The sequence below is a fragment of the Papio anubis genome, chromosome 10 (genome assembly GCF_008728515.1).
Source record: "Papio anubis isolate 15944 chromosome 10, Panubis1.0, whole genome shotgun sequence".
Taxonomy (NCBI): Eukaryota; Metazoa; Chordata; class Mammalia; order Primates; family Cercopithecidae; genus Papio; species Papio anubis.
In genome coordinates, this window is record NC_044985.1 from 45,060,109 (window position 1) to 45,082,759 (window position 22,651).

General features: G+C 43.8%; 2 protein-coding genes across 4 annotated transcripts in view; both read left to right on the forward strand.

Moving 5' to 3' along the window:
- Positions 1–3,807, forward strand: part of PSMD14 (proteasome 26S subunit, non-ATPase 14) — a 110,316-nt gene extending 106,509 nt beyond the window's left edge. For all 3 annotated transcript variants that reach the window (XM_003907535.3, XM_017946577.2, XM_021923666.1), the window contains 2 exons: positions 917–979; positions 3,392–3,807. In XM_003907535.3, coding sequence (XP_003907584.1) covers positions 917–979; positions 3,392–3,490 — 162 coding nt within the window. In that variant the 3' untranslated portion in view covers positions 3,491–3,807. The remainder of the gene's footprint in view (positions 1–916; positions 980–3,391) is intronic.
- Positions 3,808–7,100: 3,293 nt separating this feature from the next.
- TBR1 (T-box brain transcription factor 1) lies at positions 7,101–16,620 on the forward strand. Its single transcript, XM_003907534.5, has 6 exons — positions 7,101–9,237; positions 9,813–9,967; positions 10,340–10,461; positions 11,025–11,183; positions 12,330–12,391; positions 15,519–16,620. Exons 1-6 carry the CDS (start codon positions 8,546–8,548, stop codon positions 16,375–16,377), a joined length of 2,049 nt encoding a protein of 682 aa, XP_003907583.1. The 5' UTR covers positions 7,101–8,545; the 3' UTR covers positions 16,378–16,620.
- The last annotated feature ends 6,031 nt before the right edge of the window (positions 16,621–22,651 follow it).

A 22,651-nucleotide genomic window follows, 5' to 3' on the forward strand; every position in this document is an offset into this window, starting at 1 on the left:
AAACTGTTAAGATTTCTTATGTGTGAAATTCTCAATAAAGAGGTTTTATATTGGTGCCATTATTGGGAGAGGAGGGCAGTAGTGGTAGCTAATCTAAATGTTATAATTATTTCAGAATTACTCTGCCAGAAAGTTATGATCATACATAGAAGAGTTTGTAGCTAACTTTGAAAGTAGTGGAAAGTAGTTTTCATGTATTGTTTGGGTTAATTTAATTTTGATTATATTTGGTTTTTAGTTCAGGTAATTTTTTGTTGAAAACTTCAAATGACAGTTTCTTCATGGTTACTAAAGATCACTCATGTGGAGTAGTTTCAGATTTTTTTCTGAATACATGTATTACTTTTAGAGATTTAAAGATGTGAAATTACTAAGAGAGAAACCCATGTGATTTGTTTAGTGGATCAAAAGTCAGTAGCTCCTTTGATCCTAAGTGCTATTGATAGTTAAATAGATACTGAAGTTATGGGCAGGCTGGATTGATAAGAAAAAAGGAGACAGAGAAATGGGAAACTGGGAAAGAACTGTGCAAATAGGAAAAGGAGAGGGCAACAGAACAGAATTAGTTAGTACCACAGTGCCATAAGTGCCACTGCAGGTACTTCCATCTCCCATCTCCTGAAGAATTCAGTAATGGTCAATTTGTGTTGCAAATGGTCAACACAACCATTTAGTGATCCTGTTAGATATTTTCAGTACTTTCTGTGTATTTCTTGTCTGTTTTCAAAATGATGCTGCTGATAGTTTTTATTGCCCTGAAGGTTATTATGAAGTTTAGCATAATTTTATTCAGTAGATTCTTTGAATAAAAGTTCTATGAATGAAAATTCTGGTCATCATTATTTTTGGTGATTATCCTGCAGTGGGAATAGAGAATTTATAATTTTAAACTCTGTCCTTTGTGTTTCATTCACAGGCTGTAGAAGAAGAAGATAAGATGACACCTGAACAGCTGGCAATAAAGAATGTTGGCAAGCAGGTGAGGTATACTGTTAATAAGTTATGCAGTTGCATAATAGCATGTTCTTATAGAGTTAAAACTGTTTTACAGCCTATATAATTTTTTTCCTGTCCACTCTACATTTTTCTTCTGTCATGTAAATGTGATACTAATTGTAAAGGTCACTAAATTTATTTGATGTCAGGTTCTCTATAGAGAAGTAAATCACAAATACCTATGAGATACTATCTTCAGTGAAAATAATTAACCAGGAACAAATTAGGACACTTGTGTTCTGAATTAATTTTTTAAGTATTATTTTAATCTACAGATAAATAAGATAATAGAAAAGATAATAGAAGGGTAGATTTATTTCATATGTAACAAGTTTTGTTAATTATGTACTTTATCAATATGTAGGTAATATTCCTGAGAAAGGTTAGAGCCTTATTGGGTTACACTGAGTGAAGAGAAAGGGCTTTAAGTATTTGCTCTTTCACTTTTCTAAGATGAAATATATATTTTAGTCTCTATTATCTGAGGGTGGGGGAAGATACCAACCAATTAAAGGAATCTACAGATTAATTAGACTGTTTTTTAAAGAATGTCGATTACATTTTTTCCCCATTTCATGGAACATGGTTATCATATTGCTGATGTTGGCAGAATCTTGATATTTCAGATGCAAGACACTAAGCTGTCTTTGCTTTCAGCCATCCTACCATATGCTCTGATCCCATCACATCTCACAAGCTATGTAGGTTTGGGCCAGGACCATTCTTGGATGGGAAATCTCTAAGAATCACCCAGCTGCCACAAGAAGTAATGTAGATAACTGAGGGAAGCATGTTACCAATTCACTATAAAATGAATTACTCCAACAGAGCAGTAGGGGCAAAGGTCTGACTTTATCATATGTCATAAATGAGAAAATCAAATTTCACTACCTTCTGAGTATTATAATTTAAAAACAAATACCCCCAAAAAGCAAAATGAAATACAGTTCATTTTGTTTTCTCATCTTATGTGATATCACCCTTGTTATCTTTCCACTACTTATTTTAATCATAATACTAGATCACCAACTTGGAGCCTTATACTTTATGGAATTCAGTAACTGTTTTTTGAATAAATGTCTTTCCGAGGCCATAGTTTCTTGATACAGATTTAAAGCAGCAAATAAAAGGTCTAAATAAAAAATGAAACTGAAAAATATGTAATTGGCAAAGTTTAATAATCATCAGAGTCATTTTTAAAAATATAGTTATTACCTCACTGGTTTGGCCTACTGCGTGGCAAAAGCAAAACTGTCTATAATGGAATTAAACCAATATCTTTTTTTCTCCTGCCAGTGTTTCTCAGTCTTTTTCACCTAAAATGCCCTGAGACTTATTTCTGAAATAAAAAATATATTGTAGTCTAGTCACTTGAAATTATTTGTAACATATTGTATCTCTGGGTTGTTTTAAAAAAACAGTGTATTAAAATAAGGGTTAGAAAAGCACGGCCAAGAAATAATTCCAATAATGAGCATTTGTTTAAAGTTAGGAGTCTTGGGTATTTTAACAATAACCGTAAGAATATAATCCTTTAAATTATAATTTTTCTATTGTGTATAATGTATATTCCTTATTTCAAAACTTTCAAATTTTGCTCAAATACTTAATCCCACCTAAAACATAAATACATACTAAGCATTTTAATTTAAATTCCTTTATTACAATACAATTTTAAGCCTCCTTTTTAACTCAGTCTATTTCAAAAATAGATATGATCGGGTTTAAGTTAAAGGATTGTACCTATATAATTTTCGATGATACATTTTTTCAGAATAGCTACATGAAACATTCTTAACATTTTAGAATTGATCCAAATTGTATTTAAATTCTTCAACTACAAACAGCAACTTTTGATCCAAGAATATTTTCTGAATCATTTAAAGCACTACTCTTAAAAGATTAAGATTGTACAGAATTCTGATTTTTGCTGTTATAAAACATAGAAGAAGTGCTGAGAATTCACACTGAACTCTTACCCATTGGTATGTCCGCTTTGAATTAAGCATTCCCTCAGACATTCAAGATATATGAATGGTAGAGAATATACACATCTATGCAGACAGGTAGACATATGTAAATGAACTTTTAAAAAAATCAGATGATTGTAAGCTGTATAGAATTCCTTGTTACTCCTTATAAAAATCTCTGGTACACAGTCATTGCATTGTGTAAATCAAGCTTTCATTGTGTAATCTATTATTTTATTAGCTACTTAACTTACTGATTTAGAAATTCTAAGAATGTAACAATATACTAGTAAAGTTAAATTGTGAAATATTTAAGTTAGGTCTGGCTTTCTTTACCAGTTTCATCGGCTACTGAAAAAAATTTAAGTAATTTATCTACCAATAATATGGTTCTGTTTTCTCTCTCCTTATTTTTGCTCTTTTAGGACCCCAAACGTCATTTGGAGGAACATGTGGATGTACTTATGACCTCAAATATTGTCCAGTGTTTAGCAGCTATGTTGGATACTGTAGTATTTAAATAAAGCAACGAAAAACGCTATTGATGATGCTTTCAGTGTATATTCCTCTGTTGTTCCTAATGCTCAAAATCAAGGGACCTCTGAAGGTGTACTTGGCTAAATGTAAGACATCTGGCATCATCTGCAGCACCGTAACACCTTCAGTCTCAGTTGTGCAATTACTTCTGTTTCTTTAGTCAGGGTCTTTGCAGATTCTAAAGTTATACATGAGTACATCAAAGTGGACAAATTTTGTTAAGATCCCATTTAATATTTGAAAAAATCAGTAGCACAAATATATTTTGATTGTTACTTACAAAATAAAATACATTTACAGTCTATGCTTCCTGAGGTCTTTTTGGCAATGGGTGGGATTGATGGAATAACGTTTGACAGTGGTCTAGAAATCTCACACAAAGATATGTTTCCCTTTGCATTTTAAGATCCTATAACACATAAAACATCAGTGTGATAACAAACTTTCACAAATGTATAATGATTTCCATTAATGAGTGGCTACCTAATTAGTAACTCAGAAAAAATGTTGATATTTTATTAGCATTTGTCATAAGCTAAATATTGTATACTCACTCTCTTATAAACATATTATACTTTTAGGATTTTGGAGGAGTACATTTACAAAGAAAAGGGAGCAATTTTAATTTAGACTTTATCATGTTTTAAAAGAGTACATTTCTACCAACAGTTTTGAAACTGGGAACTGGCTACTGCAGACTCTACTGGACTTTTATCTAAAATAACCACAGAAAGTATATAATGTCTAAAAAGCAAAATGAGAAAAGTAGTCATAATGTGAGGTTAATATAAGCTTATAAGCAATAATTTTGTCATTGTTTGGTCTCATCTTTTCTAAATTAGGACTACCCAGTTTTCTAATAGAGAAAAAAAATGGCTAATACCAACTTCTAATGTGATGTACAAAAGTAACTGCCCCTGTTATTACTTACGGTTCAGAACCATACTGATTATACCAAGGAGTATGGCAAAAGATAGAGAGACAAAGATCTAATTCTAGTCTGCACCCTTGCTTGTGAAAATGTGGTGAGAGTATTACTAAGGCTTCATTAAAGGAAGGTTTTACATGGGGACTTGGAATTTAACTTAACCTACTAGAACTGTTATGAGTGCTGTGATAGATCAAGTTACTGTCCTACTGGAACAAGTCTAGGCTCTTATTGGTTGCCTAGTGAAGTTACCAGAAACTGAAAGTAGAAATGGCTTAAATTCCCAGTATGTTTCACAATATCTTTTTTGGTGGATAAGAAGTATTCTGAGCATTTCTTGCTTGTCCTGTGGTTTATTGTTTCAGATATAGTGACTATATTTTATGTAGGACATGTAAAATGTATTAAAGTTGTTGGGATTACATTTAACCATTTAAAATTAAAATATAAGTGGAAGTTAGTGAAGTTTTATTTTGCCTAATTCCAACTTGTGTGCAGGCTTTTTGGATATGATTTTTCCCTTTACAAATAAGATTCTCTAACTTATTTCGCAGATGTTGTTAATGAGTGCTAGTCAGTGATTTCTGGGGGGCACAGTGCCCTCAGAAGAAGGCCTTAACATTTCAAGAACTATTCTCAATATGTGGGTTGAAAGGGTTTTTTGTTTTTGTTTTCCACTTAGTCCTCTGAAAATATCCTGAATCCTGTGACTGGGAAGGCTTACCTTGCCTGTTTTTGCCCTTATTTGATCACCCCATCTTCCTGGACTCCCTGTAGCCACACACCACTTACTGTCACTTGGTTCATGTTGGTGACATTCCCAATTTCAGAACCTTGTCAAAATCTTTGCTAGCAAAAACCTATATTTTTGTAGATTTGGAGTCGATCAAAATCAAGATGCCCTAAGAGGCGAGGCTCAGTGAACACATTTGTCTTGGAATGTACAGCTATTTTCACAGCAGCCTGATGTCCCAGGCCCAGTTAGGCATTGAAAAGATGCGTTTAATCACAAACTCAGGAAGCTGTTTAAGACTATGTGTGCGCACACACGTGCACGCATTCAAGCATGCTTATGTGAGCATATCTACCCCTCCACCATGCAGAGGTAAAGCAGCTCTGGAAACAAAACTGTTTGTCTCTAGTGCAGAAATGTCCCTGCTTTTCTCTCAGACTAGTATGGCGGCACTGAAAGCTCTGGCCTCACCATTCAAAGTGTCATCTGCCTGGACCAATAGCATCTGGGTCTTATGGAAATTTGTTATATATACAGAAAGCAAGCCCCACCCCAGGCCTATTGAATCATAATCAAGAATTCTGGTGTGGTTCATATAGACTTTAAGGTTTGAGAAGCCCTGGCCTTCTTTTAGAAGTATGGTTCACAGGCACGTGTGGTGATTCTGAGGAAAGCCTTAATTTTCCTTAGTATATATAAATTCAAGGCATAGCCTATATTTGAGCAGTCACTGAATTTGTTACTGATAATCCAAAGTGGGTCAGAGAGCACATCAATTCCTTAAAAACTCTGAAGAAGGTGCACTCTTTCCCTTTTCTATCCTTTAACACCTTAACATTTCATTTTAGCATTCTTCCTTTAAAAAAAAAAAAAAAAGAAAAGAAAAAAGCAGTTTAGGGTGTCCAGAATGGCAAAGCCTCAAAAAGAGCCCAGGTGATGTCTCACCTCTTTACACACTTAAGGCTCTGTCCCACTGAGAACGGAGGAAAGTACTGTTTTCCGAAGCAACGGAGGGAGAGGCACTCAGGGACAGAGAAGTTGAAGATGGGAGAAAGACGGAAACGAAAGTAGCCAAAAGTAGTCAAGAGGTCAAAAGCCTCTCATGAGGCAAATGGCGGTAGAAGGTCAAGGGCAGAAAAACAAGTGTCAAATGGCATCCCCTACTCCCCTCCCCCGCACCCCAACGACTCAACAGCTAAGACTGCTTGTTTATGAAGCTTCCTGACCAAGAGCTGAGGTTTGCTTTCGAAAGGAAAAATGGGTCTGGCTCTCTTTTTATCCCAGAAAATTGTCTCGGCTTTAGTCTGGGACATCTGGTCATCAACCTGCCCTGTCCAGGCCGCCCGCGCAGGGCCTTGCCCGCGGCGCCCTGATGGAGGCCGCAGCTGGTGCCCTCTGTAGCCAAGGCGCCCAGCCCGCCTCGAGGGGCGCAGTCTCGGCTGAGCGCTGACCGCTCAGCCCACCGAGGGGCCGCTCTGAAAATGCACCACAGTGGCGAAGCGGCGAGTCTGGTTAACCCGTCTCCGCCCATGCTCAGGACCCCACCCAATGTCCCCAAGCGCTGCTCTCACTCTGGGAGCTGCCCCAGGTACGGGTAGGACAGACGCGCTCGCTCGAAGCCAGAAGCTCCCCCAGCTGAGGTGCCCAGGCCGCGCCTCCAGCACGGAAAGAGTGTGTGCCCCTGGGGTCTGCACCAGACGCAGCTCAACCCGCGCTCCCTCACTCCCCCGGGCGGAGCCCGCCCTCGGGCCGGCCAGCTCTCGGGGCCGAGCGGAGCTCCGGGCGGCGCTCCTCCTGCTCATTCCCGCGCGGCTCGGCGTCCGGGACGAAAGCCGCGGGAGGGCAGGTCAGCGAGCGCCGGGCCGCGGGAGGCAGTTTTGGGCAGATAAAAAGCCTCTGCCGCTGTTGGCCCTCTGGCTCAGGCCGAGGGCTGGGCTCCTCTGTAGAGCGGATGCTGAGAGACCTCCTTCCTACACCTCGGGGTCTCTTTGGGCCTCGTGCTATTTATTTGTGCCAACATCCTTTTAAATTGGTTTTTTTCTATTCCTCTTTAGATTCTTTTTCCTTTTAAAATTACTGGCATGGATGCTTTTTCTCCCCTCCAGATTATATAAACATTAAACACACACACACACACACACACACACACACACACGTTTTCAGTAGCGATTACTGTGTTGACACCACTTCCACTCTGTCTCCCCAGATCAGCGCTTCTGACGAGCCCATTTGCACGGGGACTCGGCCCTCTCTTTTCCTGGCGAAGCTTTTGAACCTGTCGCCAAGCCAGTACCTCAGAGAGAAGGATATGCAGAGGGACGAGAAGGATGCATGGCGCCTACCCCCAGTTAGATGCTCTTCAGATAATCTGCAACCAAGTTCGCTGATAAAATATTTAGTAAAGACCCGGTAAACATCACTGCAAATACATTAAGGCATTTTAGCCCGACAGCTTATGATTATTTCAAAACTTAAAAAGGAGATCATAGATTGTCACTGTTTCTGAGCTCAAACAAGAAACCGAACCTTCCTGAGGTGGGTGGATTGGTGGGTGAGTTGCTGCTTTTCGCCCCCTCTTCTCCCCCCCTTCTGCTTGTCGCTGTGGCTCTCAGCAGCAGGGATTTATTTATTTATGTTTGCAGTTTAAAAGGTGGGGGTGGGGGCGCCGAGGACACGTAGGACCTGCTCACAAAGCACCAGCTCAGGTGTTGTGTGCTTTTGTATTAGCTGGAAAAGACAGACTCTGGAACTTTTACAGGGCGAGAAGAGGCCACCGGCTCGCGCTTTGTATACTTTGCACTTGAAATCGTTACATTCAACTGAATATTTGGCTCATTCAGATCCGAAAAGTCTCCTAGCATCGTCGAATTCCCTCCTCCGCCCCTCCGCTCTAAATGGGGGAAGGGGGGAAGGTAGGAAATGTTTAGTAAATTGCACATCTTTGAATCTTCCTAAAGCAGTGGTCACAAAGCTTAAAGGTGACACAACAGTGCTCACGTAAACCAACACACATTCCCCACCCCCCAAGCCAACAATAAAATCATCCCCTTCAATTTGCCATGATCGTCGCTACCAGGAGCCAGGTGATTATCCTAATTAATGTCTATCTAATTAAATTACTGTCAGCAGTTAACCAATGGCAGGAGCCGTTTCATCGGCAGCACAAGCAGCAAGATCAAAAGTGAGCCTTTTCTGATTGCTGCATAGTGTCAATTGGCCAATCTCTTCTCCCAGGGAAAAAAAAAGTAAATCAAACCTTTGAGAAGCATTTGCTGGTTGAAGTGCTTTCTGTCTAGTGAGGGGGTCTGTGGATTTCTAGTTTATGATAAATAGGACTTTAAAAACCAGGGACGGGAGGGCGAGTGTTCAGGTTCTAGAGCTATGCAGCTGGAGCACTGCCTTTCTCCTTCTATCATGCTCTCCAAGAAATTTCTCAATGTGAGCAGCAGCTACCCACATTCAGGCGGATCCGAGCTTGTCTTGCACGATCATCCCATTATCTCGACCACTGACAACCTGGAGAGAAGTTCACCTTTGAAAAAAATTACCAGGGGGATGACGAATCAGTCAGATACAGACAATTTTCCTGACTCCAAGGACTCACCAGGGGACGTCCAGAGAAGTAAACTCTCTCCTGTCTTGGACGGGGTCTCTGAGCTTCGTCACAGTTTCGATGGCTCTGCTGCAGATCGCTACCTCCTCTCTCAGTCCAGCCAGCCACAGTCTGCGGCCACTGCTCCCAGTGCCATGTTCCCGTACCCCGGCCAGCACGGACCGGCGCACCCCGCCTTCTCCATCGGCAGCCCCAGCCGCTACATGGCCCACCACCCAGTCATCACCAACGGAGCCTACAACAGCCTCCTGTCCAACTCCTCGCCGCAGGGATACCCCACGGCCGGCTACCCCTACCCACAGCAGTACGGCCACTCCTACCAAGGAGCTCCGTTCTACCAGTTCTCCTCCACCCAGCCGGGGCTGGTGCCCGGCAAAGCACAGGTGTACCTGTGCAACAGGCCTCTTTGGCTGAAATTTCACCGGCACCAAACGGAGATGATCATCACCAAACAGGGAAGGTAATACTACATTTTTGGCTGCCGCTGCTCCAGGCGCAGCCGGGGACAAGTGCACCTAGGTTGTGACTGCCGCGGCAGCGACGATTTGGGGTCGGGAGCGGAGTGGAAGGCGCCCTAGAGTTGGCTGGTTTTAGAAAGGGGGAAAGTGGAAGGGATAACCGCCACGGGGATGTTGGTGGCGGGCACCCCGTTCTAGGTACGTGGTTGGAGAGCCAGTCAGTGGCCAGAGGAAGGCAAGAAAAAGGAAGAGCCCCGGCCAGCGGCTGGGCGATGGGAGGGACGCATCAACACTGGCATGCACGGACAGGTGGAGACGCAGGTCGCCAACCTCTCTCTCCACCTGGGCAGTGATACCTGCCGCCTTCCCACTCCAGCTCACCCGCCGCTCTCCCTGATTTGGGTTGCACTTCTTTTCTTCTCCCACCACCCTTTTTCTAACCCATCAAATATTCGTCCCTATTTGCTGCAAGAACAAGTTTTGCTTTGCTATCTGGCGCCCCGCTTCTTGCATTTAATCTTTAACATTTATGTTTCTTTTTTCCTTGTTTTCTCCCCCCACCCCTTAATTTAAATAGGCGCATGTTTCCTTTTTTAAGTTTTAACATTTCTGGTCTCGATCCCACGGCTCATTACAATATTTTTGTGGATGTGATTTTGGCGGATCCCAATCACTGGAGGTTTCAAGGAGGCAAATGGGTTCCTTGCGGCAAAGCGGACACCAATGTGCAAGGCAAGTCCTTCCAATTAACACATTTTCTTGACACTTATTTAGGTGAGAATGATTAATTAAAGCCTTTGTGGACTGGCTCGAGCGACTTTTAAAACGATCGGCCAATGACTTCTAAAAGGAAACGAGGGGGACAGGGGGACAGACTGAGCTGCGAGAAGGGGGAGGATTATGCAAAAGCTATTTTAATCACCCCCAGTTAATAGGAAGAAAGAACGGCCTAAAAAAGCCCCAGCTAATGGGCTTCACGGTGGAGTAAGGTGTGTGTGTGTGTGTGTGTGTGTGTGTGTGTGTGTGTGTGTGTGTCCTACGTGGTGAGGAGCTGGGACTGGGCAGTGCCGGGGGCATATGTAAACAACGTATTTCTTTCTCTAGGAAATCGGGTCTATATGCATCCGGATTCCCCCAACACTGGGGCTCACTGGATGCGCCAAGAAATCTCTTTTGGAAAATTAAAACTTACGAACAACAAAGGAGCTTCAAATAACAATGGGCAGGTCAGTGGCTCAAGCGCTCGTGTTCTCTCTCACCCCTTCCTCCCTGACATCCAGTTCGTCAGTGCAAAGCAGCATATGGAACTGGATACACGTTTCTTTGCTTCATTAAAAAGACTTAAAAATTGGATTTCCACCCTCCAAATTTATGTTAAATTTATGAAGTTGTTCTCATTGACAACACCCCCGTCGGCCCAATTTTGGAGTGCCCGACCTTCCCAAGTACTAATACTGATTGATTTTGAGAAGAAACCCCACAAGATCTGCAGGTTGTGGAAATCTTTGTTCCTCCTTACAGGAGGACTAGGAGAAGGGCCCTGAGGATCGGGCGGTCGGCTTCCCCCTTTTCTCCGGTGCCCCGGCTTATCTTCGCTCCCAGAGGTGCGAAGGCCGGTCTGCCCCAGCCAGTCAGCCGCCAGCCAGGCGAGTCCCGCGGTCAGTGAGCCTGGGAGGCTGGCTGCAGGCTGCGTCCGCCAGTCCGGGCGCGCAGCGGGGCGCACACAGCCACGCGCACAGCGACCGCGTTAACACGCCACCCGGCGCTCCCCTTTCTTTCCGCCGGACAGATGGTGGTTTTACAGTCCTTGCACAAGTACCAGCCCCGCCTGCATGTGGTGGAAGTGAACGAGGACGGCACGGAAGACACCAGCCAGCCCGGCCGCGTGCAGACATTTACTTTCCCTGAGACTCAGTTCATCGCCGTCACCGCCTACCAGAACACGGATGTAAGGAGACCTACGGGCTGGGCGCGAGGCGGGCGGCACAGACATCTCTCTCCTACCCTCTCACATCCTCCCGTCATGCAGGTCTAGGGTACTAGCAGCGCTAACATCAGCAACAGCTGGCTCCGCTGTGCGTTTTAAGGCCTAGGGCTAGGGGCCTGCCCACGGCACCTTTCCTAAACACCAAGCCGGTGGGAAAATGCTTTCTATTTGTTTTCGTCGCGGGTTACCCGGGCCACCTTTGAGGTGGCCAGGATTTCTAAAGACTCTTCTTTTGGGAGTTTTAATTTGGGATTCGAACTAGAACAGATTAAAATCTACTTTTTTTTTTTTTTAAGTCTCTCTTTCCTTTAGAAAACAAGCAGATTTCCCCGTGCATTTTATTCTTGGCAAGCTTTGGCATCTAAAAAAAAATTTCTCTCTCTCTCTTTTTTTTCCATCTCAGAACTGATGGCTGAAATGAACAAACATCACTGTTCTGGGAGATCAAAAGAACATACACATTCATATATGTGAAAACTACAATAAATCAAATTACTAAGGGCTATGGATTGAGCTTTCTAGCACTTGAACCTCTTCCGATTTTGCAAGTTTGCAAAAACTGATTTTAGTGGCTGATTTGACTACTAGGAGTGATAGGGGTTTTTGTGTTTGTCTTTTTTTTTTTTTTTTTACTTAAATGATAATATCAGAAATTAAAACATGTTTTTAAATCCAACCTGATTTTAAGATGCAACTTGTGGTTTCTCAGGTTGTGAGTCAGAAACGACAAATGTTTTAAAATATAAAATACTTAAAATAGTCAACATTTAGTGATGAATTCAAGTTCTCCTTAAAGATTTTTGTCTGAATAAGTACACTGTGTGTAACAAGCATTTTAAAAATGTGATTTTGAATCAATTTAGAAAAAACAGGAGAGCTAACTGAAAGCAGTCCTTTAGTTATAGGTATCGTTTATTTAAACATGTTTCTCATAACTTTCATGATACTTCCTTTCCACTCAATCCCTCAAATTTTTCAGTTAGGAAAACCTTGCTATTTAATAAATTGTAGGCCTTAAGCCCCTGTAAAAGTGGCAGATGATATATTCTCAAACACCCAGTCTTCATGTAAAAAAGGTGAGATAACATTCATTTTTTTCTTTGCCAGATTACACAACTGAAAATAGATCACAACCCCTTTGCAAAAGGATTTCGGGATAATTATGACACGTAAGTAATTTTGTATCTTCCTTTTCAAATAGTTGTGGAATTGGGCTTTAGGTCAAAGGTGGATTATTATGTACAAGGATTTTGAAAGCTAGAATGTGTGAAGACAAGGTTGTTTTACAGGTTTTCCCTTTCTTCTCCTCCTTCTTCTTTTTTTTTTTTTTTTTTTGGTCGTCGTTGTTGTTGTTGGCTCCCCTTCTCTCTGGTGACCTTGTGGCTTGGTACTTGTGTGGTTTTTGGTCAGAGGTTTCCTCCACCTAATTTTAGCTTTCCTGTGGATTACAAAGTTGTTGGCGGGCCTCTGGGGCTGGCTGGCTGGCTGGGGAGGCTGCCCTGGTTCCCGGATGCGAGTACTGTATGTAGCGCTGCAGATGCTCAGCTCAGATTGTCTATGTCTGAAACGGGCAATTCTGCCTAAAAGGGCATGTGGCTCCTCTGGCAGTTGTTACCAGTCTCCTTAGCATATGTGACTTTTATTTACCTATTTCCAAGTTTTGTGTAATAGCATTTCCTGTGCAAGTTTACCATGGACTGAATACAAATGTGCACCCACCACAGGCGAGTTCGTGAGCAGAACCGCTGTTATGGTCATTTTAGGCTTTTGGAAAGATTCAGACAGTGTTGCTGTGTATTATTTATAAACTTCAAAAGAAAAATATTTTCCTCTTTCTTTTGTATCTAGGTGTGTTTTAATTAAACATGCTGGTGCCCTTTTCTTTAGGCCTCCCTTACTTCCCTCTTTTGTATCAAAAGGCTGTTCTCTGGGGGCAACAGTAGGTGTAAACTGAATGCTTTCTGGGCTTGTTCTGCAATTCTCACTCAGGGTCCATAGTGCCTAAGAGTTCAGATAGTGTTATAAATCTAACTCTGGATTGTGGGGTTCCCCCATGTTTTCTGACCATAAAAGGAAAGGGTACATACATCTTAATTTCATGGCTTACATTGAGCGCCGGAGACAGAGCTAAAAAGTTGAAGCTGCCTTTGACTAGCATAGATTATGTGTGTGCAGAAAGGGACAAGTGACTGCCTCTATTCCATCTCCAAGCGGATACTAACTATCCCTCCTGATATTTTCTAATAATTTAAAAGACAGTCATTGATATTACTGCCTATAACCACTATATATATTCTTCAAAAGTACTCCAAAGGAAGCAAGTCTCATCAATATGATTCCCCAGAATAAAAACTTGGCTACTCTATTCCTCACAATCTAAAAAGGTGTGCCCAGCACAGTGGAAAGTGTGTGGCCCAAGAGACTAGAGATGTTGGAGGAGAGTCCTGTAGATTTTGAGATTTTAATTCTGTTGTGAACATCTGTTCAAAAGCATTTTATTTTGCACAAATCAATTCAGTAATCCCAAGTGGGTGGGACCTGGATGGGCATCTAAACTGTATCTTTTGCAGACTGCTTTTTTCTTTTTAAAATATTGTGGTGATAAACAGAGAAGATATTTGCACCTTGCTAGTTATGTTCCCTTCCTGCCTCCCTCTACTTCTCTTATTTGAAACTGGAATTCAATTTCAAGAGGGAAATTTTGTGCACTAAACAGAATGGACCTGAGCAGCCACAGCAAAACTCTCACATGCCCCTCCTCCTCTGGCTGCCTTCTGTTGGAAAAGCCACTCCTCTTTGATGTTAAATCAATTTAAATTTTTCATAAAAACTTCTTTACCTCTACAAAAAAAAAACAAAGCAAAACAAAGAAACAAAACAAAAAACACCTGATATCTTTAGGGGATAGGGAAGAGTTGACTGGTTTATGACACTCTTCCTTTCCCCTTTTACATTGGTTACTTGGGCATGGCTCAATTTTGGAGAAAGAGGGAGAAGTATAAGGGTTCATGGGGTACTAGGAGCTTGCTTGGCCACTCACCAGGGAATCTCCTCCCTGAAGGATTAAGGTCTGACAAGACTGAGGTTCTCCTTCAAAACAGTCTGTTGACTAAAGATTAAAACATTTATGTGTGAGCTAAATAAAAAGGGAGGCATGTGTGCATGTGTATGAGAAAACACTTCTACCAATCTTCATCCAACCCTTGCTTTCCTCTCAATTCTAATGTGATTTTCTAGGCCCAGGGCCTAAAGTTAATCTTTGATTATTTTATCTAAGGTAATTCCCAACAACACAATCACTGTCGGTGGTTGGGCAAGTTATTTAACGTCCTTTTGCCTCAATTTCCTCATCGGTAAAGTGGGATAATAAAAGTTACCTAGCTCGCAATGCCTGGCATATAGTCAAGCTCCGTAAAGGTTAGCTATTATTAGTGGTCCACTGCACGGAGTAGGCTGGTAAGTGCACAGTAGGTTTGCACCGTAGGTTTGCCCCGAAGTTTCTGCCGTAATGGACTAAAAGCTAGGAAAAGCAGGTCAGAGTAAAGAACACCTTTTCTTTTAACAGAATATTTCTGATTGATGACTACTGTTTCTGAGTAGTAATTCTTGTTTGTATTAATAGACGTGGGAGTGAAAGTTTCACACAGGGGAAACAATAGACACTAAGTACCTTGCAGGCTTCCAGCAGCAAACCTCGAGTTCCAGAACACGGGTGAAGATCAGTCTTTGATGATTTCTGCGTGTGCGGCTTTTCCCTAGGGGTTTCTGAAACAATCTAGAAAAAGGAGAGAAATGACCTGAACAATCAAACGGACATAGGTCTTAAAAGGGTGGAGGAGTGAGTACCTTGTTTAGAAATTTCACCCAGAAACTCTGACTGCAGAGGAAAGGCCCAATGGGCAAAGAGCATCTTAGTCCCTAGGTAAATCTGCCTTAATGTGCACACAAATGTTGGAGAAGTGGGATGAAAGCCCTTGCTTGTGCCCCTCTCTCAGTACCCCAGTATACTTGACGAGAGCAAGAGAAGAGGGAAGTCGTTCCCTTGATGGTCTGCATCTTGCTCAGGTCCCTGCATAGACAGATTGGCTCCTTCATAATACCATGATTTATTTTGGGAATGATAGAGGTCTGTGGCCTCTTGTATTCTCCAGGAAATTCTGGACTGCAAGTTTGTAGATGGAGGGTGTGGGGGTGGGCGAAAAGTGGAGGTGGCCTTCCCTTCTGCCCCCACCCCCCCCCCCAGGGACCTCCGCGCCACCCCTCGGCTCTCTCTCTCTCTCTCTCCCTACCCCGCAGGATCTACACTGGGTGTGACATGGACCGCCTGACCCCCTCGCCCAACGACTCGCCGCGCTCGCAGATCGTGCCCGGGGCCCGCTACGCCATGGCCGGCTCTTTCCTGCAGGACCAGTTCGTGAGCAACTACGCCAAGGCCCGCTTCCACCCGGGCGCGGGCGCGGGCCCCGGGCCGGGTACGGACCGCAGCGTGCCACACACCAACGGGCTGCTGTCGCCGCAGCAGGCCGAGGACCCGGGCGCGCCCTCGCCGCAGCGCTGGTTTGTGACGCCGGCCAACAACCGGCTGGACTTCGCGGCCTCGGCCTACGACACGGCCACGGACTTCGCGGGCAACGCGGCCACGCTGCTCTCCTACGCGGCGGCGGGCGTGAAGGCGCTGCCGTTGCAGGCTGCAGGCTGCACTGGCCGCCCGCTTGGCTACTACGCCGACCCGTCGGGCTGGGGCGCCCGCAGCCCCCCGCAGTACTGCGGCACCAAGTCGGGCTCCGTGCTGCCCTGCTGGCCCAACAGCGCCGCGGCCGCCGCGCGCATGGCCGGCGCCAACCCCTACCTGGGCGAGGAGGCCGAGGGCCTGGCCGCCGAGCGCTCGCCGCTGCCGCCCGGCGCCGCCGAGGACGCCAAGCCCAAGGACCTGTCCGATTCCAGCTGGATCGAGACGCCCTCCTCGATCAAGTCCATCGACTCGAGCGACTCGGGGATTTACGAGCAGGCCAAACGGAGGCGGATCTCGCCAGCCGACACGCCCGTGTCCGAGAGCTCGTCCCCGCTCAAGAGCGAGGTGCTGGCCCAGCGGGACTGCGAGAAGAACTGCGCCAAGGACATTAGCGGCTACTATGGCTTCTACTCGCACAGCTAGGCCGTCCCTGCCCGCCCCGGCCCCGCCGCGGCCCGGACCCCCAGCCAGCCCCTCACAGCTCTTCCCCAGCTCCGCCACCCCATACTCCTCCTTGCGCACCCCCTCATTTTATTTGACCCTCGATGGCCGTCTGCAGCGAATAAGTGCAGGTCTCCGAGCGTGATTTTAACCTTTTTTTGCACAGCAGTCTCTGCAATTAGCGCACCGACCTTCAACTTTGCTGTAAACCTTTTGGTTTTCCTACTTACTCTCCTTCTGTGGAGTTATCCTCCTACAATCCTCTTCCCCCTCGTCTTTCTCTTACCTCCTACTTCTCTTTCTTGTAATGAAACTCTTCACCTTTAGGAGACCTGGGCAGTCCTGTCAGGCAGCAGCGATTCCGACCCGCCAAGTCTCGGCCTCCACATTAACCATAGGATGTTGACTCTAGAACCTGGACCCACCCAGCGCGTCCTTTCTTATCCCCGAGTGGATGGATGGATGGATGGATGGTAGGGATGTTAATAATTTTAGTGGAACAAAGCCTGTGAAATGATTGTACATAGTGTTAATTTATTGTAACGAATGGCTAGTTTTTATTCTCGTCAAGGCACAAAACCAGTTCATGCTTAACCTTTATTTCCTTTTCTTTCTTTGCTTTCCTTTCTCTCCTCTCTCATACTTTCTCTTCTCTCTCTCTTTTAATTTTCTTGTGAGATAATATTCTGAGAGGCTCTAGAAACATGAAATACTCAACAGTGATGGGTTTCCCACTTCTCCTCAATCCGTTGCATGAAATAATTACTATGTGCCCTAATGCACACAAATAGCTAAGGAGAATCCACCCAAACACCTTTAAAGGATAGGTGTCTGTTCATAGGCAAGTCGATCAAGTGGCATGATGCCTGCAAAGCAAAGTCAACTGGAGTTGTATGTTCCCCCCCTTCCTTCTAAATAGAATAGCTCGACATCAGCAATATTATTTTGCCTTATTTGTTTTTCCCCAAAGTGCCAAATCCATTACTGGTCTGTGCAGGTGCCAAATATGCTGACAAACTGTTTCTGAATATCTTTCAGTACCCCCTCCACCTTTATATGCTGTAAATCTTTGTAATGAATACTCTATTAATGATATAGATGACTGAATTGTTGGTAACTATAGTGTAGTCTAGTGAAGATGAATTGTGTGAGTTGTATATTTTACTGCATTTTAGTTTTGAAAATGACTTCCCCACCACCTAGAAACAGCTGAAATTTGACTTCCTTGGGAGAACACTAGCATTAATGCAAGTAAGACTGATCTTCCCCTAAGTCTTGTTATATTTGATAAGGAGCATTAATCCCCCTGGAAATAGATTAGTAGGATTTCTAATGTTGTGTAGCAAACCTATACTTTTTTGTATTTAAAAATTAATGTGAAATATGCATCATACACAATATTCAATCTAGATTCCAGTCCATGGGGGGATTTTTTCCTAATAGGAATTCAGGGTCTAAACGTGTGTATATTTTGGCTCTTCTGTAAATCTAATGTTGTGATTTTTATATTTGTTTCGTTTTGTCTGTGAACTGAATAATTTATACAAGAACACACTCCATTGAGAAACGTTTTGTTTTTTGCTCGTTTGTATCGTCTGTGTATAACAAGTAAAATAAACCTGGTAAAAACACTAACTATGGTGTTTGAAAGCAGTTTACAGTTTGAAAATAATTTAATTATTATAGGTGATGATATTTAAGGGTTAAGGAAGACTAGCCCGTCCCCACTCCAATATGGGCAGCCTGTGTAATGGAAGCCACCTCCCATTCCCCCCTTAAATTTGTTTTAGAGTACTTCCAGGAACTACTTTTTTCCTCTTATTTATAATTATTTGGCTACCTATGAGCCAAATTTCACTTTTCTGTGCTCATTTTCTTTTTTCAGGAAAACATATGCACTTTTCTCATCATATTTATCTGATTCTCTCTGAAGTTGGAAGTAATGCGAACAGGAAAAGGAGGTTCTTTAAATAAGGAGTTAAGAATTTCTTTAAATTTCACAGAGTAAGGCGGGAGGCGTTGGCTGAAAGTAGGGTGTAATTTAAATGCATGTCAGAATAGGATGTTGACCGCAGATTTAGTAAATTCTGGTTGTACATACGAGGCCTTGGAGGTGAGTGGCGAATCTGTAAAGGCAGACACAGAACAGCCTACGTTTCTCGAGTGGATGGTTTCCGAAGATTGGGCAGGGGTAGGGTGGCGAAAGACCCGTAGAACAAACTCGCGAAAGGGCCGTTTTTTAACCACTGAGCTTAGAACTGCTTCTGGGAGGTATCTGGGGTGGGGGTAGGGGCACTGCTCTGTCCCTTCTGTAGTGGAATCTTATGCCAGTCCTATCCAGGCCAGATCCACACCTGGGGAACAAATGCAGAAATGCGAAATTCCAACCTGGAGGGCGCTGCGTCTTAGTGGAGCCCGCAGAACTGTTTACCTCGTGGAGAAGAGACTTTTGTACTTTTGTCTCGAAAGAAAGGTGATCCAGGCAAGAGGCGGAAAATGGTTAGACATTCTTGCTTAGTCTGGGCCAGCCTCAGGTTACAGGACTAAATTTACCTTTACCTAGACATTGTCCTGTGTCCTCTCTGCAGTTTGACGGATGTAAAGAGGCCTCAAATTTCTAATTAAAATGAAAATTCGTGGGAGGATAAAACTAACTTGCCTTCCCTGGACAATTCCACCACTAGACGGCGTTCCGTGGAGTTTTGTCTGCCACATAGAAAAGCAAGGACTGAATTTCCTTTGTGTTTCTTTTCCCTCCTCACATCTAAGAACTAAGTAAGAGGACAAAAGTACAAGACACGGTGCATGTGTGGCGACTGAAGTGGAGCAGTGCATTTGTGTCATCACCCACTCGACCCCGGCTGCGCTCCTCGGACCCCGCCGCCCACTCCTGCCGAGGAGGAGGAGCACGTGCGGTCGGTGGGGCGCAGGGCCGGGGAGCCAGGGGGGTGCCGGGGCTCTAGGCCGTGGGGCCGCGGGGGCCGCCCTCTCCTCTCCGCCCAGGCCGGGTCGCGGGAGCGCTGGAGCGCGGGAGCCCAGGAGCCCGGAAACCCGGCGCTGCCCGGCCCTGCCCGCCGCCCTCTGGACAATCACCGTGAGCAAAAGAGCCGGTGTCATGTGCGTAAACGAAGCTCTTAGGAGCCGAGGATAGATTTCACAGGAACGTAGTGCCTTGTTCTGAAAGACGCGCTTTGGTTGATATTAGGAAGTATTTTTAAAAAATTGGGGAGGTCGTTTCCCTTGCAGCTCTGCCACCATCTGCTGTGTGGACTGAGTCAGCGTGAGGTAAATTTGCAGCTTCGCGCTCCTCTCGGAGGCATTGTGATTTCTTGTCCCTTTAAAACATGATCATTTCTCCTCGCTTCCAAAAAGTCTTGGGTGTCTGGTGAAATGACACTGTCCGTGCGTCTGAGAGGCTGCTGCTGTTCCAAGGAAATCAAAGTCTAGATTTGGGAGGCCCTTTGGGAATCAAAGTTCGCGTCCCCTGTTAGAGTTGCCTTTTCTCTCCTGAGACAGCCTGAGAGGAACGACGATTCCTTTCCGTAAACCCAGATTTCCTCAGTTTTTAACAGTGTATTTTCAAAAAGAGGTAGAAAGACGACGAGCGTGCGGCTAGCACTGTATTCTGGCTCGTGCCTTCCCGCCACTCGCAATCCGCGCCATCTTAACTAATTTTCAATGTCCCTCGGGGCTGAGCGTGCCGGCGGCGGGTGCTGCTCGGGCCAGGAGATGCTGCGGCCTGGGTTCTCAACCTTCTGGTTGGACGCCGCCCGTCGGGGTAGACAGAGGCGGGAACAAAGCGCGCTGCGGCGGTGGGAGGCAGGCTGGTCTTGCCCCCACAGGCGAGGTTGCAGCTTGGCCCTGGTGCACCCGAGCCCAGAGAGGCGGGGACGGGCGTCCGGGGAGCTCGCCCGGGTGCGGGGTGGCTCCTGAGGCCTGGGCCGGGGCTTTCGTGCTTTGCCGTCGGGCGGGCAGCGGCGCCCAGGGCTGTCCCAGTCAGGGATCCAGGTCAGAGGTCCAGGCCGAGAAGCAGGCTGTGGGGCGAGACTGGAAGTCCAGGCCTAACTCAGGCCGCGGGTCTCAGCCTGGGTCCAGGCAGTTCTCTGAGTAGCCCCGACCGCAGCATCGGTTGAGAAGGGCCGCGGCCTGGGCCCTGGCCTAAGCGCGCAGCCTCTCTCCGCTGCTCTTTCAGAGCCAGGCCTGGCAGCCGCATAGGATTTAGGGCGTGGACTTCTGTTTCGGACTACCAGAAACTTACTTAACAGTTTGTTTCAAAAATCAGGTTGTTTCTATCTTTTTAGGACCGACTTACATCACTGGAGCTTTTAAATTGTAACAATTTAGGGTCTATAGATAACTTTCTGAACCTCTTATCTCCTGCAGTTAACATTTTCATATAAATATCACTGCTACAACTCTTTGTGACCCACCTTTTTTGGGGGTGATATTGAGTATTTATATTTTTAGCACTGAAGCTTTAAAGGATGCTCTGCTTTCTGCTTAAGCTGCAGGTTTGGAACAAAAGCTTCGTTGAACAGAGACCGTTCCTATTCCCAGAGTTTAAAATGCTTCATAGGTATTTGGACAACATATGTGTTCATGAGTGATTTTTATAAGATGTTCAGCCTGTCCTATCTGGTGCAGCACCTTTTGTGTGTGTTTTTGAGTTACTTTGTCATATAGGCATTTTGGCCATGAGACGAGGGAAAAAACGTAGAACCCATGCTCTTGTATGAAAACAAACCTATGTAGACTCCCGGGAAAGAAACAGCAACAATTATTATTTTTAGACAAATGTACTTATGAAGTAGTCAGCAACTTTAAAGGTAGTGATCAATTTTAAACATATTTAATTGACCCTGGTATGTTGGTGATTGCTTGGCTAATTTTGATGTTTAAAAGAGTAATATTTTAGCCTAATATCAGTAAAATCAGTTTTTAAAAAAGTAACTGATACTTTTTAAGGAAGTTGAATGTATGTGATTTATTGAAGTTATAGTCTGAGTGCAACGAGATTTACTTTTGGACAGTCGGGTTTTCTTTTACCAGAACAAAATAAGAGTCTCTCAGAGAAGACTAGGCAAAATTTTAGGCATTGCGTTATATTTGGTTTAATTCAGTTGCTCTGAGATTTGTGTGTTTTCCTGGTTCCCGTCCTCAGTTTGTATGTTAGGTTGCCACACACATTAAAAAATATATTCACTTGAAAGAAAACCCCATTGCTTTCACAATAAAGTAAACTTGATGGTGTACAAGTCACTGGTCTCATCTGAGCTGATTATATCTTCCTTGCGTGTATTTTACACCCACAGTATGGTTTGCAGTGGTGTTCAAGGCATGGCGTGAAAAATTTGATTTGAATAGTTCTATTAAAGCAATGAAAAAAAACACATGGCTTAATAGACCTTCTAGTGATAGCTCCCCCTCTTACTATGCTAACTCTGAAATAAATATGTAATCTAGTATTAGGAACATGGCATTTAGAAGACCCTTGCTGGTAATATTTAATTTAATAAACATACTAACTGTGACATTATTAATGCAATGAGGCTTGTACTATAAGCTGATTCTTACAGGTTGTTTGACCTATTACTTATCACTAGATTCCTTATAAACATATCCTGCAATTTAGAACTTGAATTGTGTATTAAAATTATTTTGAATTCAAATCCTTAAAAATATCAGCATGACAGGGCACTCATTTTATATACAAAGTATTTATACTTGGGTACCCTGGCATGCCTTTTATGAGAAGGAAGAGGGAATTTAGGAGGGGCGGGTGTCTCTAGGGATATGTGTCTGGTTGTTTTAGTCAATATAGTTATTTTGTTCCAACACTAGCAGAAAAAAGAAAGAATATAAGTTTAAATTTTGGAGCAAGAGTTGACTCTATATTTTGATGGTTACTAAGTTTTATGAAATGGCAAATTAATTAAACTTTTTGGTTGACAAAGAAAGCAAATCGTGCTTATATTAGGTTAAGTGCTTATATTAGGTTTCTTTAGCTTTAGATTTCATACATGTCTTCATGTTAGCAAAAGGGTACTGTGTGGGAAAAAGCCTTTACATTACAGTCTTATTTCAGGTGTCTAAAAAAAGAAAAAAGCCAACAATGTTGTTCTCAAACCACAGGGTCTTCCTAGCTCACATTTAAACTTTCAAGATGTATTTGTCATTTATTTTGCCATTCCTAGTATGAGAGGGAAGGCATTTTTCAATCTTAGGAAAATTCAGAAGCAATTTTTTGGTTCTCAGT

What these genes read in the sequence shown, in the direction of transcription:
- TBR1 (XM_003907534.5), top strand. Translation starts at nt 8,546, where the DNA reads ATGCAGCTGGAGCACTGCCTTTCTCCTTCTATCATGCTCTCCAAGAAA. An exon ending in AGCGGACACCAATGTGCAAG is followed by an intron (nt 9,968 to 10,339) that starts GCAAGTCCTTCC and finishes TTCTTTCTCTAG; the next exon opens with GAAATCGGGTCTATATGCAT. An exon ending in CTTCAAATAACAATGGGCAG is followed by an intron (nt 10,462 to 11,024) that starts GTCAGTGGCTCA and finishes TCCGCCGGACAG; the next exon opens with ATGGTGGTTTTACAGTCCTT.